Source organism: Typopeltis vanoorti, chromosome 7 (genome assembly GCF_054136105.1).
Source record: "Typopeltis vanoorti isolate ZY-2024b chromosome 7, IOZ_Tvanoo_1.0, whole genome shotgun sequence".
Taxonomy (NCBI): domain Eukaryota; kingdom Metazoa; phylum Arthropoda; class Arachnida; order Uropygi; family Thelyphonidae; genus Typopeltis; species Typopeltis vanoorti.
In genome coordinates, this window is record NC_143555.1 from 139,420,465 (window position 1) to 139,438,215 (window position 17,751).

The 17,751-nt window shown below is 38.3% G+C and overlaps 1 protein-coding gene across 1 annotated transcript in view; it reads left to right on the plus strand.

Moving 5' to 3' along the window:
- The window catches only part of LOC150105122 (tyrosine-protein phosphatase 10D-like), a 123,808-nt gene that overhangs the window by 17,532 nt on the left and 88,525 nt on the right, over positions 1 to 17,751 (plus strand). Inside the window, exon 2 of the mRNA XM_090395122.1 lies at positions 7,031 to 7,303. Coding sequence (XP_090251248.1) covers positions 7,031 to 7,303 — 273 coding nt within the window. The remainder of the gene's footprint in view (positions 1 to 7,030; positions 7,304 to 17,751) is intronic.

Consider the following 17,751-nt stretch of genomic DNA (forward strand, 5'->3'; position numbering starts at 1 on the left):
TTTGATTTCCTGTGAATGAGATCTTTGACTCATTGTGGAAAGTTCATACTCTCTCTCTGCAAAAAGACCATCTCGAACCTATACCTTAAACCCATTCACAGGTTTTGCATTCACTACACTTTCAGACAATGCATTCCACTTACTAATCACTCTCCATGCAAAGAACATGCTTCTCACTCCCTTACTAAATTACAACTTCCAGGGATGACCTCAAGTTTTTACCCTTGCCTCTCTCTACTCTATGAAAAATCTTCTCTACATTGATCTGATAACAGTCCATCATCAACTTCTTTCAATCATATCCTCTCTTTTTCTATTCACAAAACTCTGTAAACAATAAATTACACAATAACCACAGTAATGAAATGAAAATGAAATGAAAGTACGGAGTCAGTGTGTCCCAGGGAGGATGATAGCAGGGGTGGCCTCTTGTGGGAATGGATACTTGGGAGAAGGGAGACAATGTCAGGTAACACTGAGCCCAGTGGAGTCTAGAAGGGATAATGCTGGGTATAGAAACAATGGCATTTATATGCTGTATACTAATGCCAGGAGTATCCGGAATAAGGGAGAGGAATTGGTGGCACAGATAGCATCAGCCTGGCCAAAAATTATTGCGATCACTGAGACGTGGTTGACAGAAGGGGATATAAAAACAGGTATAGAAGTCGCTGGGTATAGCATTTTTCGTCAGGATAGGAGGGGAAAGCGAGGTGGTGGGGTGCTGCTTATGATAAGTGATGACCTATGTCCTCTAAGAGTGGAGAATTTGGAAGGAAGTGAGACAAACGATTTTGAGAGCGTATGGTGTGAGGTAGAGGTAGGCAAGGCAGGATATTTAGTGGGGTGTTGCTACAGACCCAGGAGCACAGAGGATGGGGGACCAGGAGATGTTTAGACAGCTAAGTTTGGCAAGTGCAAGAAGAATGATTGTTATGGGAGATTTTAACTTCAGTAGTATAAATTGGAGAGAGGAAGATGCATGTAACAATAGGGGAATGGAATTTCTAGAATTCTTGAGGGACAAATGTCTTAGGCAACATGTAACAGAGGGAACAAGAGGTTCAAGAATTTTGGATTTGGTTATAGCATCAGAAGAGTTGATAATAACTGAGTTGACGTCTCTCCCACCAGTTGGAGAGAGTGACCATATGGTGTTGACTTGGAAAATGAATAGACATGCAGGAGTATCAAAGAGACGGTAACTTATGTGGAATTATAAGGCAGGTGATTATAATAGTCTTAGACGTCAACTTTGGGAAGTTTCATGGAGGGAGGAATTGGAAGGCCGGGATATCACCAGTGCGTGGGAAATTGTGAAAGAATATTTGTTATCAGCAATGGTAAGTTGTATACCACGAGTGAAGAAGAGGGCGCAATTTGGAGTAAAGTGGATGACAAACAATATTAAACAGGAATTGCATGCGAAAAAGAGGCTATGGAAGAGATATAAGGAGATAGGTGAAGAGATGCATGAGGAATATAAGACACAGGCCAGAAGAGTGACTCGTGTGGTAAGGAAAGCGAAACTGGAATATGAGAGGAGATTGGCCCTAAGATCCAAAGAAAATCCTAGGGAATTTTTTAGCTATGTGGCCAGTAGGAGGAGAAATGACTGTGGAAGAATGATATTGTGGGATAAAAATGGGAATAGAGTGACTGATGCAGCGGACATAGTGGAATTGTTCAATGAACACTTTATTGGAGTATTTCATCCTAGAGGAGTCAGTTTTAATGCTAGAGGGATAGGACTGGTACGAGGTCTGGAGGTACAGGAGGAGAGTGTGTTTCAGATACTGAGTACTCTGGATGTCAGTAAAGCTGTGGGACTGGATGGTATTTCGCCACGAGTTTTGAGAGAATGTGCTAGGGAATTGACAATACCCTTAACATGCTTTTCAATGAAAGTCTGGCTTTGGCAAAGGTGCCCAGGGAATGGAAGGAAGGTAAGATAGTGCCATTGCATAAGGGTGGTAACAGACTGGAAGTGTCTAATTATAGGCCAGTCTGTGTGTCATCAGTAGTTGTTAAGATCTTGGAGAAAGTAGTGAGGGACCGTGTACAGCATTGGACAGATGAGGGTAATGTTATCTGTGAGAATCAACATGGATTTGTGAAAGGACGCTCTTGTTTTAGCAATATGCTAGCCTTTTATAATAAAGTTACAAGAGCATTAGATGAGGGAAAGGCATATACTGCAATTTTCTTAGACTTGGCGAAGGCATTTGACAGGGTGCCACATGATAAGCTGATATTTAAGTTGCAGCACATGGGTCTGGATGTCAGATTGGTCAACTGGATTCAGGATTGGCTGTCTGATAGGTATCAGAGAGTTGTGTATGGTGGAGCAGTTTCCAGGAGGCAGAGGGTTACAAGTGTGGTCCCACAGGGCTCAGTACTAGGACCTATATTGTTTAACCTTTATATCAATGACATAGCCAGTGGATTGCAGGGGGATATTCAGTTGTTTGCGGATGATGCGAAGCTGGGAAGGATTATTAGTAATAGTGCAGATGTGGTAGCCCTGCAAGAGGATTTAAATAAGCTAGATAGATGGGCAAATGAATGGGGGTTTCGGTTTAATGCAGCAAAATGTAAGGTCTCGAGGTTTGGGAAACATCGATGGGATGCTGCATACTCTATGGGAGGAGTTATACTGGAGGAAGTAGGGGAGACAAGAGATCTGGGGTTGATGATTGATAGAAACCTGAAGTTTAGGGGACATATTGCAAAGGTGGTGAAGGTAACACAGAGGATTGCTGCTATTATGAGAAGGACACTGACCTGCAGAGATAAGAGGGTTATCATTCTATTGTATAAGTCTCTGATCAGACCACACTTGGATTATTGTTCTTAGATTTGGTCCCCAGGATTTGAAGGGGATAAATTAACTGTGGAAAGGATACGAAGACGGATGACAAAGATGGTTTCAGGACTGTGCAAGGATAGTTATGAGGATCGGCTGAGAGAATGTGGACTGCAGAGTTTGGTGGATAGAAGAAGGAGAGGTGATATGATTGAGACTTTTAAACTGTTGAGAGGTGGTTACACGGTTGACACTGGGGAGTTCTTTCGCTTGGTTGATCAGCGGGAAGGAGTGATGACAAGAGGCCATCCCTGGAAGTTACGAAAGGAAACTGTGAGCAAGAGGGTGAGGAGTGGTTTCTTTGTGTGGAGGGTGGTTGAGCCGTGGAATGCATTGCCTGATGGAGTGGTGGGAGCGAGAACGGTCAGTGAGTTTAAAGAGTGGTATGATAAACTTTATGTTTCTCAGGGGGGGGACCTCCCCTCGATGAGTCTTTACAGAATTTATGTCTTAGGAAGGACCTCCCTCGATGAGTCTTTTGACTCCTTGGAGGCCTGAATAATAATAATAATAATAATAATAATAATAATAATAATAATAATAATAATATTTCATACTGAAAATAACAGTACATCATCAGTGTGTAGAAACAAACAAATCAAAGAAACAGGAATACAAGGTATATACAGTAGTTGGTGGTTTACTAATTAAAAACTTTTGGGAGAAGGAGACAATTGTTCTGATTCAGATTTTGCCAATGTAAAAGAGCTTTGCAACTTTCTTTGAAAAACCATTCATATTTAAATCTGCTTTTATGGAGAAGATGAGCTTCATCCCACTTGATACTGTGTTTAATATCAATACTATGTTGTGCCAGAGTAGACTTTTGGAGTTTCATGTATTCAATATAATACTGATGTTCATTAATTTTTTTTTTTTTTTCACAGAATGGCTTGTCTGCCAAAGTATGCAAGATTATATTCACTAGGTATCTGGTAAATACCAGCTAATGATAGAGGTGACCGTTTGTATTTTGTATATTTTTGTATATCAACAAAATTTCTCATCAACAGATGACATCAACAGTAGGCTTTCCTATCAACAAAATTTCTCATCAACAGATGACATCAACAGTAGGCTTTCCTATCAACAAAATTTCTCATCAACAGATGAGAAATTTTGTTGATAGGAAAATATGTGGGAATGAGATGTTACTTCTTCAAAATTCATACCAGTCAGTTCAGAGATGACAGAAATATAAGGGATTGGAGCCCTGTGGTCTGTTGAAGAATCTTGAGGTGTTGGAACATAGGAGTCAATTATCTGCTGGATTTGATGAGGGTTGTAACCGTTCAATTACATTAATGTTTTGATAGTGAGAAGTTCTTGTTGCATAAGCTTGAGGAAGAGGAGCACATATTATGTGATCTATTAATTAAATACTTAATAAACCAATTTTTTGAGTGATGTGATGGGCAGACTTTTGATGAATGTATCTTCCATTAAAGGTAGGCTTTCAATAAACACTGGTTGATAAATTTCCAGAGGCTGTGCATGTAAGAAGGATGTTCAAGAATGGTAAACTACCAGCCTTTTCTTTTTCCATGGTGAATTGAATGCATGGGTGAAGGCTATTGATGTGTTGTAGGAAAGTGGTAAGTTCATTTCCAGAATGAGGCCAAACAGCAAAGACATCATCAACATAACAAAACCAACGAGAGGGTTGGGGATGAGTGGGTGAGAACAAGGTATCTTCCAGATGATTCAAAAAATAGTTTGCCAAAGGTTTAGACAGAGGACTACCCATGACAGTGCCTTCAACTTGTCTATAGATCTTGTTTTTCCAGCTGAAATATCCTGATTCTCTAACAATTCAAAAATCTTTGCAATATCAGGAGGGTAATTATCATATAATAAATTAACAGTGTCAGATAGAGGAATGTTGATAAAGAGGGAAACAATGTCAAAGCTGACTAACAAATCCAACTCTTGTATTTGAATAGCCTTGATTTTCTCAAGAAAATGTGTGGAATTCTTGATGAATGATCTGGATTGTTTGGTATGGGCAGTTAATAAAAGTGACAGAAATTTAGCAATGCCATAGGTGGGAGAGTCTATACAATTCACAATAGGTCTTACTGGATAACCTTCTTTATGAATTATTGGGAGGCCATATAAATGAGGAGTTTTCTTCCAAAATGAGTGCACAACTTTTTCAAAGTATTTTGATCCCAACTAACAACTTCATCAAGCAGCTTATTTAATTGTTTAATTTGTGTTTTTGTAGAGCTATAACTAATTTCTTGATAGGTGGAGGTATCCTGTAAAAGGCAGTCTATCTTCGTAGTCAGCCTTATCCATTACCACTATAGCTTTTCCTTTATCTGCTTTGCTTTCAAAATAGATATAATGCCCATTTGTATTAATGAAAACTGCACATGAGTTTCAGTGCTAGATAAATTATATGGAGGTAATTTGCTTTTAAAAAGTAAAGCAGCAACTTCAAAGCATAATTTATTAGCTTTGCTGCAAAGTCTCAACAGATTATGTTTGATATTATGCAACACTCAAGATACAGGATGCATTTAGGCACCAGAGCAAAATCATGGCTTTTAGCCAATACACTAGTTTCAGCATCAGACAACAGGCATCCAGAAATATTCACAATCCATTTATTAGTAGGAGTATTGTCAGAAATAATATTTTTTTTTGCTTACAATATAATGATTCATATTTTTGCATCAGTCTACTGGAATGTCTTTCATAAGAACAGGCTAAAGATTTTAGAAACACATAGAATCCAGTAATTCGTCATCCAGGGTAGCTGAAATTCTTCTTTCAAGATATAAAATATACTGAATATTAGATGCTAAATCTTTTTTAGTCACTCAAAGTTGGTTCCATATCAAGGAAAAACCTCTCTACTGTATGGAAAAATCTCCTGTACATTGATATGGTAATAGTCCATCATCAACTTGTCTCAATCATATCCCCTTTTCTTTTATTCACAACACTCTGTAAGTTGCAATGCCTCATTCTCTCTTTGTATTTGGCATTCCATAGACTTGACACTGACCTAGTAAGCCTCCCCCCCCCGAAAATCAGGTGACCAAATCTACGAGTAGTGCATGTGTGGCCTGATCAAAGCCTTATACAAGGGGACCATAACTTCTTTGCTTCTGCATGTCAATGTATAATCCATTGTGATGTTCTCACAGTTTTATCAGTGTGATCCTGAACTTCAAGTCTCTGTCCACTAACACTCCTAGATCTTTCATCTCTTCCACCTCCTTCAAAATTTCTCCATTCATTGTATTATTATTATTATTTTTAGGCCTCCATGGAGTCAAAAGACTCATCGTATCTTCTACATCCAAACCATGCTCACCAAATTTCAAAACCTTGCACTTTTAAAACTGATAGCTACACTCATTTGCTCACTTATATAATCTGTTCAGATTTCCCTGCAAAGCCACAACATCAGCTCTATTTCTCATAGGTCTTCCTAACTTTGCATTATTGGCAAACAGCCTACACATCTCCAGTTAAGCTGGTCCCAATGTCATTAAATTACAAGTTAAATAATGGTTCCAAAAACAGATCATGTGGCACTCCATTAATGACCTTTTTCTCTTGAGATACCAGTCCTCCATATGCAACCTGCTGATACCTGCCTAATAGCCAATCAGCTTTTCAATTCAATAGTCTGTTATGTAATCTCATCTGTTTCAATTTAGCTAGTAGCTTATCGTGCGACAGTCTATCAAAGGCTCTTGTAAAATCTAATTATGCCACTGTATATGCATCTCCTTTATCGGGTGAATTTGTCACCTTGTTTTAACGTGTAGCAGATTGATAAAACATGACTTCCCCCCTAACAAACCCATCATAAAGAATACTACTATAATGAACCCAACCGATTTCTAAACTAGTCCTCACCAATTTCTCCAACAACTCTAGACATGCGGATTGGCCTATAATTTGTAGGCTAAGTCTTATTCCTCTTTTGCAGAGTGCAACAATTTTTCTCACCTTCTATTCCTTTGATAATCAAGATAATCTTACAGTACTATGAGGGTGCCATTTATGTATTTTATGTATTACTATGAAACAAAAGTTATTTGTCTATTTCCAATGAAAAAGTAATTTTCTCTATTCAATGCATAATTTTTGTTTATATGAAAAAAAATTATGGATTTTATTAATTTGAATTTACTGTTTCAGTTCCTCTAGCTCCAACCAATGTCACTTATAATAAGAATACCATTACTTCATATTCCTTTGTTATTTACTGGTCACCACCAAAAGCATTCTCAGAAATTGATCACTATCAAGTAACTCTTGAAAGCCAGAACTCTATAACGTATACAATTGGAACAGATGAGGACCATATGACATTCAAAGATGGCATATATCCAGGACATACTTACAAAGTTGTGGTAAAAACTTTGAGTGGAAAAATGGCTAGTCATCCTGTAATTATAAATGTAACTGCAAGTGAGTACTGAATATTGTTTTTCTTTTTACAATCGGATTTTACATTTTTCCTTTTTTCAGTTGAAAGCAATAATGTTGAAATATATTTATGAAAAGAATATGATGTTATGTTAGTATTCAGGATATTCTGTAAGGATTGAAACTATCCTATTACAGTTTGGAAGACTTTGAACCACTGCAGTCCTTTAATGACTTAATATCATTATTACATGACACTCCAAAGAAGGCCAAGGACTCATTGTGGGGAATACTCCACAAAAGCCAGTGTCTAGACTATTTAATCCTCCAATCAACACACAATGCCATTTAATGCCTACAGTGGGATTTTTTAAATTATAGATGCCAAGAAATTATATTCTTGTTTAATCCTTTATTCAAGTGTAATCAAACAAAGTTTGTGCATGAAGTATCTTCACGACAAGGCTACTTGTATATAATGGCTAGTGACTTCACATTAATTTGTTAGCATCCCATAATCCAATGAACACAATCTTTTGGGTATGTATAATGCTATGTGCTATGGGAATGCATCATCATCACTACATGACCAGTTTCGACATTTACTGGGGTCTCACCAGTGGGAACCGTATGCTCTCTAGCCAATTTGTCTGTATGCAGGATGAAAATCTTGAGTTTCCAGGAGACAATAACCCTGCTACTTTCATATGAGATTGGCTAACTCATCTTCAATAATTGAAAAAGCCAATGTAAAGATATTCTGCCTCTGGTTGGTGACAGTGATCATGCAGTACTCACTTTGGAAAGTGGCTAAGTTTATGAATGTTTCATTCAGAAAAGGTTACACGCTGAACTACATTAAATTTAGTTTAATCCTTTATCCAAGTCTGTGCAAACAAAGTTTGTGCCTGAAAGTATCTTCAGGACTGGGATAAAGTGGTACAACACCAGGCAACTCCTTGCAAAGGTGGAGCAAGCTACCAACACTCCTATCTCAGTATATCCCATAATGCAAAACACATCTCCTTGTAGATATGTATAATGTTATGCATTAAGGGGGGGGGGCACTACTCAGACTAGTTTCGACCTTTATTGAGGTCTCTTCAGTGGGAGCCAGGCCCAAGTGGAGATACCAAGGCAGAAACATTAGCAAGGTCATCTCCTCCTAGAGGAGCTGCCAAACGGTGTGCCACCTTTTTTATTAAATTACTCTGGATTTAGAGAAAGATGTTGAAAGTTTATTTTTCACTTGCATTGACTATATTAAATTTAGTTTAATCCTTTATCCAAGTGTGTGCAAACAAAGTTTGCGCCTGAAAGTATCTTCAGGACTGGGGTAAAGTGGTACAACACCGGGCGACAAGTTGTCCGGTGTTGTACCACTTTACCCCAGGAATTAAAGGAGAGGAATCTAGAGCAACATGCTCTAGATTCCTCTCCTTTAAAACCCAAAGTCTGGCTTAGATATGATATGTTGATGATGTTTTCGCAATCTGGTCCTATGGCCACTAGACACTTTCCTTAGCCACCTAAACAAACAACACAAACGCATATAGTTCACAATTGAGATCGAAAAACAGAACACACTTCCATTTCTAGATATATTTGTCACACGTCTTCCTTCTGGCAGTCTTTCCTTCACTGTTTACCTGAAACCAATACACACTGGCAATATATACACATAAACTCCTACCACCACCCAACTCAAAAACTAAGTGTCATTAATACTCTAAAAAGCAGGGCTTTGAAGATCTGTTCCAATGAACATGTGCTGAAAGACAAATTTAAAGTTATCAGCAATACTTTTCTAAAAAATGGTTACAGCCAAAACACTATTAACAAAATTCTCTACAAGACCTCAATAAAAAACAAAAATAAACCAGACTAAATTAAAACTATAACCATTCCTTACATTAAAGGGACATCGGATAAAATAAACAGAATACTACAAAAACACAACCTCAAAGCCACCTTTAAACCTCCTGCAAAATTAAAAAGCTTACTCAACTCATCCAAAGACCCACTCCTTCCGCAGACACACCCTGGAGTATGCCGTATTTATTCCACCAGTAATTATTATTATTATTATTATTATTATTATTATTATTATTCAGGCCTCCATGGAGTCAAAAGACTCATCGTGGGAGGTCCTTCCTAAGAACATAAAGTCTGTCAAGACTCATCGAGGGGAGGTCCCCCCTAAGAATCACAAAGTCTATCATACCACTCCTTAAACTCATTGACCGTTCTCGCTCTCACCACTCCATCAGGCAATGCATTCCATGGTTCAACCACTCTCCATGCAAAGAAACCACTCCTCACCCTCTTGCTCACAGTTTCCTTTTGTAACTTCCAGGGATGGCTTCTTGTCATCAATCCTTCCCACTGTTCAACCAAGCGAAAGAACTCCCCAGAGTCAACCCTGTAACCACCTCTCAACAGTTTAAAAGTCTCAATCACATTACCTCTCCTTCTATCCACCAAACTCTGCAGTCCACATTCCCTCAGCCGATCCTCATAACTATCCTTGTACAGTCCTGAAACCATCTTTGTCATTCGTCTTTGTATCCTTTCCACAGTTAATTTATCCCCTTCAAATCCTGGGGACCAAATCTGAGAACAATAGTCCAAGTGTGGTCTGATCAGAGACTTATACAACGGAATGATAACCCTCTTATCTCTGCAGGTCAGTGTCCTTCTCATAATTGCAGCAATCCTCTGTGTTACCTTCACCACCTTTGCAGTATGTCCCATAAACTTCAGGTTTCTATCAATCATCAACCCCAGATCTCTTGTCTCCCCTACTTCCTCCAGTATAACTCCTTCCATAGAGTATGCAGCATCCCATCAATGTTTCCCAAGCCTCAAGACCTTACATTTTGCTGCATTAAACCGAAACCCCCATTCATTTGCCCATCTATCTAGCTTATTCAAATCCTCTTGCAGGGCTACCACATCTGCACTATTACTAATAATCCTTCCCAGCTTCGCATCATCCGCAAACAACTGAATATCACCTTGCAATCCATTGGCAATGTCATTGATATAAAGGTTAAACAATATAGGTCCTAGTACTGAGCCCTGTGGGACACCACTTGTAACCCTCTGCTTCCTTGAAACTGCTCCACCATGCACAACTCTGATACCTATCAGACAGCCAATCCTGAATCCAGTTGACCAATCTGACATCCAGACCCATGTGCTGCAACTTAAATATCAGCTTATCATGTGGCACCCTGTCAAATGCTTTTGCTAAGTCTAAGAAAATTGTAGTATATGCCTTTCCCTCATCTAATGTTCTTGTAACTTTATTATAAAAGACTAGCATATTGCTAAAACAAGAGCTCCCTTTCACAAATCCATGTTGACTCTCACAGATAACATTACCCTCATCTGCCCAATGCTGTATACGGTCCCTCACTACTTTCTCCAAGATCTTAACAACTACTGATGACACACAGGCTGGCCTATAATTAGACACTTCCAGTCTGTTACCACCCTTATGCAATGGTACTATCTTACCTTCCTTCCATTCCCTGGGCACCTTTGCCAAAGCCAGACTTTCATTGAAAAGCCAGGTTAAAGGCACTGTCAGTTCCCTAGCACATTCTCTCAAAACTCGTGATGAAATACCATCCAGTCCCAAAGCTTTACTGACATCCAGAGTACTCAGTATCTGAAACACACTCTCCTCCTGTACCTCTAAACCTCGAACCAGCCGTATCCCTCTAGCATTAAAACTGACTCCTCTAAGATGAAATACTCCAATAAAGTGTTCATTGAACAATTCTACTATGTCCTCTGCATCAGTCACTCTGTTCCCATTTTTATCCCACAATATCATTCTTCCACAGTCATTTCTCCTCCTACTGGCCACATAGCTAAAAAATTCCCTAGGATTTTCTTTGGATCTTAGGGCCAATCTCCTCTCATATTCCAGTTTCGCTTTCCTTACCACACTAGTTACTCTTCTGGCCCGTGTCTTATATTCTTCATGCATCCTCTCTTCACCTGTCTCCTTATATCTCTTCCATAGCCTCTTTTTCGCATACAATTCCTGTTTAATATTGTTTGTCATCCACTTTACTCCAAATTGTGTCCTCTTCTTCACTCGTGGTATACAACTTACCATTGCTGCTAAGAAATATTCTTTCACAATTTCCCACGCACTAATGATATCCCGGCCTTCCAATTCCTCCCTCCATGAAACTTCCTGAAGTTGACGTCTAAGACTATTATAATCATCTGCATTATAATTCCACATAAGTTCCTGTCTCTTTGATACTCCTGCATGTCTATTCATTTTCCAAGTCAAAACCATATGGTCACTCTCTCCACCTGGTGGGAGAGATGTCATCTCAGTTATTATCAACTCTTCTGATGCTATAATCAAATCCAAAACTCTTGAACCTCTTGTTCCCTGTGTTACATGTTGCCTAAGACATTTGTCCCTCAAGAATTCTAGAAATTCCATTTCCCTATTGCTACATGCATCTTCCTCTCTCCGATTTATACTACTGTAGTTAAAATCTCCCATAACAGTCATTCTTCTTGCACTTGCCAAATTTAGCTGTCTAAACATCTCCTGGTCCCCATCCTCTGTGCTCCTGAAGCAACACCCTACTAAATATCCTGTCTTGCTTACCTCTACCTCACACCATATGCTTTCAAAATCATTTGTCTCACTTCCTTCCAAAGCCTCCACTCTTAGAGGACATAGGTCATCACTTATCATAAGCAGTACCCCACCACCACGCTTTCCCCTCCTATCCTGATGAAAAATGCTATACCCAGCGACTTCTATTCCTGTTATTATATCCCCTTCTGTCAACCACGTCTCAGTGATCCCAATAATTTTTGGCCAGGCTGATGCTATCTGCACCACCAATTCCTCTCCCTTATTCCGGATACTCCTGGCATTAGTATACAGCATATAAATGCCATTGTTTCTATACCCAGCATTATCCCTTCTAGACTCCACTGGGCTCAGTGTTACCTGACATCATCTCCCTTCTCCCAAGTATCCATTCCCACAAGAGGCCACCCCTGCTATCATCCTCCCTGGGACACACTGACTCGTTCAGAACAGCAATCTTTCCAGATGCCTACGTCCTTCCTCATTCAAATGTAAGCGGTCTCTCGCATACAGTTCCTCTCTTTCCTCAAATGCACTCCAAGCATCCACATATACCAGTCCTCTTTTGTCACACATTCTTGCTATTATTCTTGCTATTATTCAATATCACTGCTCTTCTGCTCAGCTCATCATTATCATACCTAGGCAACATGCACACTATTTTTTCCCTCTCTGTCTTCTTCCATACAGCCTCAAGCAAAAATCTCATATCTCTTGCTGCCCGACTTACATTACCACTCAAGTCATTTGTTCCTACCATCACAATCATCTCATCCACCCTTTCACCTCTCTTAATTGCCATAACCACCCTTTCTATTGTTCCTCCTGGCAAACACTCCTCGCACATCCTATCTTGAACACCACGGATCATTGAGTCGCCATACATTATACCTCGTACCATTCTCTCTCTCTCTCCTATTGTTTCCATTCTCTCCTCTTCTTTCATTCCCATAGGTCTCTCTCATTCCCTCTCCTCTACTGCTATTCTCTCTTCTGGCATTCCCATACCTCTCTCTCCTACTGTTTCCATTCTCCCCTCTTCTAGCACTCCCGTACATCTCTCTCATTCCCTCTCTCCTACTGTTTCCATCTTCTCGTCTTCTAGCATTCCCATACCTCTCTCTCTCATTCCATCCCTCCTACTGTTTCCATTCTCTCCTCTTCTAGCATTTCCATATCTCTCTCTCATTCCATCTGTCCTACTGTTTCCATTCTCTCGTCTGCTAGCATTCCCATACCTCTCTCTCATTCCCTCTCTTCTACTGTTTCCATTCTCTCCTCTTCTAGCATCAATATACCTCTCACTCGTTCCCTCTCTTCTGTTTCCTTTCTCTCCTCTTCTAACACTCCCAAATTTCTCTCTCTCCCCTACTCTGATTCGGCTTGCATTTATCTCTTCCATTCTGCTAATCTTATCTTTCATACTTCTGCTCTCATTCACAAGACATTCCACCTCTTCTTTCAGCTCATCTATCTCCCTCTGCAGGTTAGTCACTCTTTATCTAAATTCACTCTCCCAAACAAAACCATCTCCTAAACTTTAACAGTCACTCATGCCTTCCACACTATCAACTGTTATTTTCTTATTCATATATATATTTTTTTCATTCTCTCCTATCACACTACTTGTCTTCCTACATTCATTCCCCGTTCCTGGAGCAACAAGGTTGGATATTGATAATTCGAATGCACTTATTTCCTCCCACTGCCTGCATTTTGCGCACATACGCTCTCCGCTCTCTTTCACAAGCCACATATCTAATTCCCGAGACGCATACATGCCACAAAGTCCCTTATGATATTGCTTATAATAGAGTTCTTAAATGGCAGAGGACTTGGTGATACGCCACTTGCGACTGCAGCTGAATCTGCCATCATTCCTTACTGCCGAGTAGCGTAATTGTTAATTATTCAATTAATAAATTCTGTTAAATAAATAAGAAAAAAAAAGTACAAATAATTATAAGCAAAACAAAACATTTAAGTAAACTAAATAAAATGAAATATAACTAAATACAGTAATGAAAATTTAGCTTCGTTTTGTCTTCTACTGTTATGCATTCGATTCTGACAGTAACCACAATATATTATATCGCAACAGCAACTAACTTACATAAAACAACCACTGAAGTATACACTCATATTCAGAGAAACAATTTAGCACTCAAAAACGTAGAAAAACAGGGAAAAAAACAGACTATTCACCGATTAAAAATCACTTTCTTCTGCACAGCTCAAATTCCAAAATAAATAAATATACCATATATAGGGGAAGTAATGGAAGTAATATACCATATATAGGGGAAACAGGATGAACAATTCCTATCAGACAAAAGGAACATAAATGACACATTAAATATACTAACTATGATGAAGCTGGCCTTTCTGATCATGCCCTGAACACTTTACATAGAATTGACTGGAAAAGCAACAGTTGTTTACATCACACCAAAACATGGTATGAATGCAAATTTAAGAAAATCTGTGAGATTATTATCAACCACCCCAATCTGAACAATAATGATGGTCTAAAAATCCCAAGCATATGGAAGGCACATATTCTACCCACAGAACTTTCTCTCTAAGAGTTAACTATAAACAGGAGACTGTAGATAATCCAGAATCCTAAATCTAAAATAACAATTGTAATGTTAAAAATAGGACATCATTGTTACTGAAATAAGACTCTCTATAAGAAAGAATGTTTTTCTCATGTTATCTTAAATAGAATTTAGCTTTGATGTAGTTTCTAAATAATTAATTAATTTGTAATTTTTTTTTTCACTAGAGATCATGCCAGTAGAATAACTGGTGATCAAATCATTGTTTCTTTAGCTTACTGTGTGTAATGTAACTCAGCTTGTCCTTGTATATTTGTATATACTCCAGATGATGATCTTAATATGAAGATCAAAATGTCAGGAAATTAAAAGTTATTTATAACATGCTTGTAAAGTCCATAATTTCTAAAATGAATGCTGATCACTGTGTAACACTAAAAGAAAGGAAATTATGACCACCTTTGTTGGGTATGCTGGGTTCTGTACCATGGTATTATCAGTTATTGGATGGGAAAGATATCAACAATGTGTGGGAAGTCATGTTTTAGCAACTTACATTCTATAATAATGTTACCACTGAGTTAGACAATGGGAATGGATACAGTATGATACTTTTGACAGAATATAGCATGGGAGGCTGTTGTATAAATTGGAGAATATGGGATTAGGATTATAAATTATTGGTATGGATAAGAGGATGGCTGACTGACAGATATCAAAAAGTCATGTATGGATGGGGGAATCTGCAAAATTCAAGGTAACCATTCAATATTCAATCTATACAATAATTAATGACATTGGGAGGGATTCAACATGTGACATACAGCTATTTGCTGATGATGCAAAGATAGGTAGAGTGATCAGGAGTGCTTCCAATATGCAGTACTTATAGAATGATTTGAATAGGCTGGAATTGTTGAAAAAATACTAATGCCTTTTATTCCTTTATAGAGAGTAGGCAAAGCCTTTTGACCCTATCTGGCTTTTGGAAACTGACTGGGCAGTTTACTCTCCACTGGTAGCCAATCACAGATAGCTCGTCCAAGTCTATCACTATTTGTAAGTGACTACGTTTAAGAGACTGGCAAACAAGTGTTGCCATCTCTTTGTGCCTAATCCTAACAGGATATGTTTTTGTCTGAAATAATGTGGGTTTCTATGGTCAGTTTTCTTGAGTTTATAGGATGAAAAATCTGAGTTTACAGGGGAAGCTCTTATTTCAATGTTAATAAATGTAAGGTTCATGCACTTTGGTGTGATTAGATATCCAAAGTTGTATTATATTTGTGGGATTATGATTGAACAAGCTGATCAGGCTAGGGATCTTGGAGTTTTAGTAGACAGGAAGTTGAAGAGTTCAAGGGTCATATGACAAAAATTGTAAGTACAACTCAGAGAATAATGGCAATGCCGAAACAAACCTTGATATATAAAGATAGGGAAGTCATTTTTCCTCTTTACAAGACCTTGATAAGACCTCACTTGGACAATTGCATGCAGTTGGTTTCCATGGTGATTCTGATACAGTGGAGAGAGTGCAAAGACTGTTAAAAGTGATATCAGGATTGTGGAATCCTGGTTATGAAGACAGATTGAGAATTTGTAGGCTGTGGACACTAGCAAACAGGAGAAAGAGGGGTGATATGATTGAGACTTACTGAAAGGATTATATCGAATTTCAGTAGATGGAATTTTTCATTTTATGGAAGGTGGGGAAAGGATGTGAGGGCACCCATTGAAGTTGAGAATGAATGCTGTGATGAAGGAGGGATACATTTTTCTCTCATAGAGTAGTGGGTAATTGGAATGGATTGCCTTTGGATGTTGTGTATGCAAGTAGCGTGAATGAATTCAAGAACAGGTATGACATATGCAAATAGTATGGCTTCCCTTGATGTGTTCTTGACTCCCTGGAGATCTTCCTTGATAATAATAATAATAATGATTCCTCTTGTCACAACAAGAATAAGATCCAAGTCTTTTTTCCAGTCAAGGGCACAGTCAGCATTCTTCCAGTTGTAGTACCGAGGCACTATTATTAATCGTATTGATTATTATAATCTTATCTTGGACAGTTTCAAATTTTTTACTGCATTTGGGTAGGTGTTATTCAGAGTTTTATTACAATACATTTATATTTTTAATCCTTCATAACAACTTGAATAAGCTATGTTTTCATATTTTTGATGACAGATTTTGATATTTTGATTTGCTGCCGTGGGTGGCTGAATAGGTAACATATGTGCTCTCCAACTAACAGGCTGTAGGTTCGAATTCTGCCATGGATATGAATTTTTGCTACTGTCTTTAGTGGGAGATGAATTTCATCACTTTGTTTGATAACGCTGTTCCACTTATTGAATACCTTTATATTTTCCTGATTTCTTAGTTTTCTTCGATAATTTTTCTTGTTCTGTAAGTATGTTTAAACAGAGCTGAAATTTGACACCACTAAATAAAGAAATGAGCCTGTGTAGCTCAGTGGAAGTGGTGTTTGCACTCCACAATGCTTGATCATTGGAAAGAAGACCTTGGTTCAAATCTAATATATATTGACATATCTAATGATTGTATTTTTGTGAATATTTTCTATATATAAACAGTGTACTGCTATCTCCCTTATTTAATAATTTTTTGAAATAATTAATCCATATCCCTTTTATGATCTAAGATATCTTTCCTGATATTCATACTCTTATTTTTAGTTTGCAAGAGCCTCCTAGCACTTGCAATCTTCATGGGATGTATCGTGATTTAGCTTTTCTGCATTTGTCCTTGAATTCTCAACTGCCATTTTACCAGCCAAGAACTTTATAGATTACTTCATCTTTATTATCATTATTATTATTATTATTATCCTAAACCCCTACACACACACACACACACACACACACAGCTCATCATACCACACTTTGAGCAAATTCAAATTCTCTGCAGACACCAGGCTATGGATTTGAATAATTTACAACTCTCGATGCAAAAAACCTACTTCTTACTCCCTGCTCACAGCTTATACAGCTCAAGGATGACTCTTGTTCTCTCCCATCTCCCACCATTTTATGAAAAACCCCTTTAGTGTTCATCCTATAAATAACCCTTTACCAACTTGTACATCTCTATCATATCACTCTCTTCCTCCCATCTACTAGTCTCTGTAAATTGCATCTTCTGAACTGTTCTTCATATTCAACATTCCAGAGATCAGAATCTACCTTAGTCACCTCTGGATCCTTTCCAACATTTCTTCATCCTTTTGAAAACCACGTGACAGATCTCTGCACAGTAGTCCATGT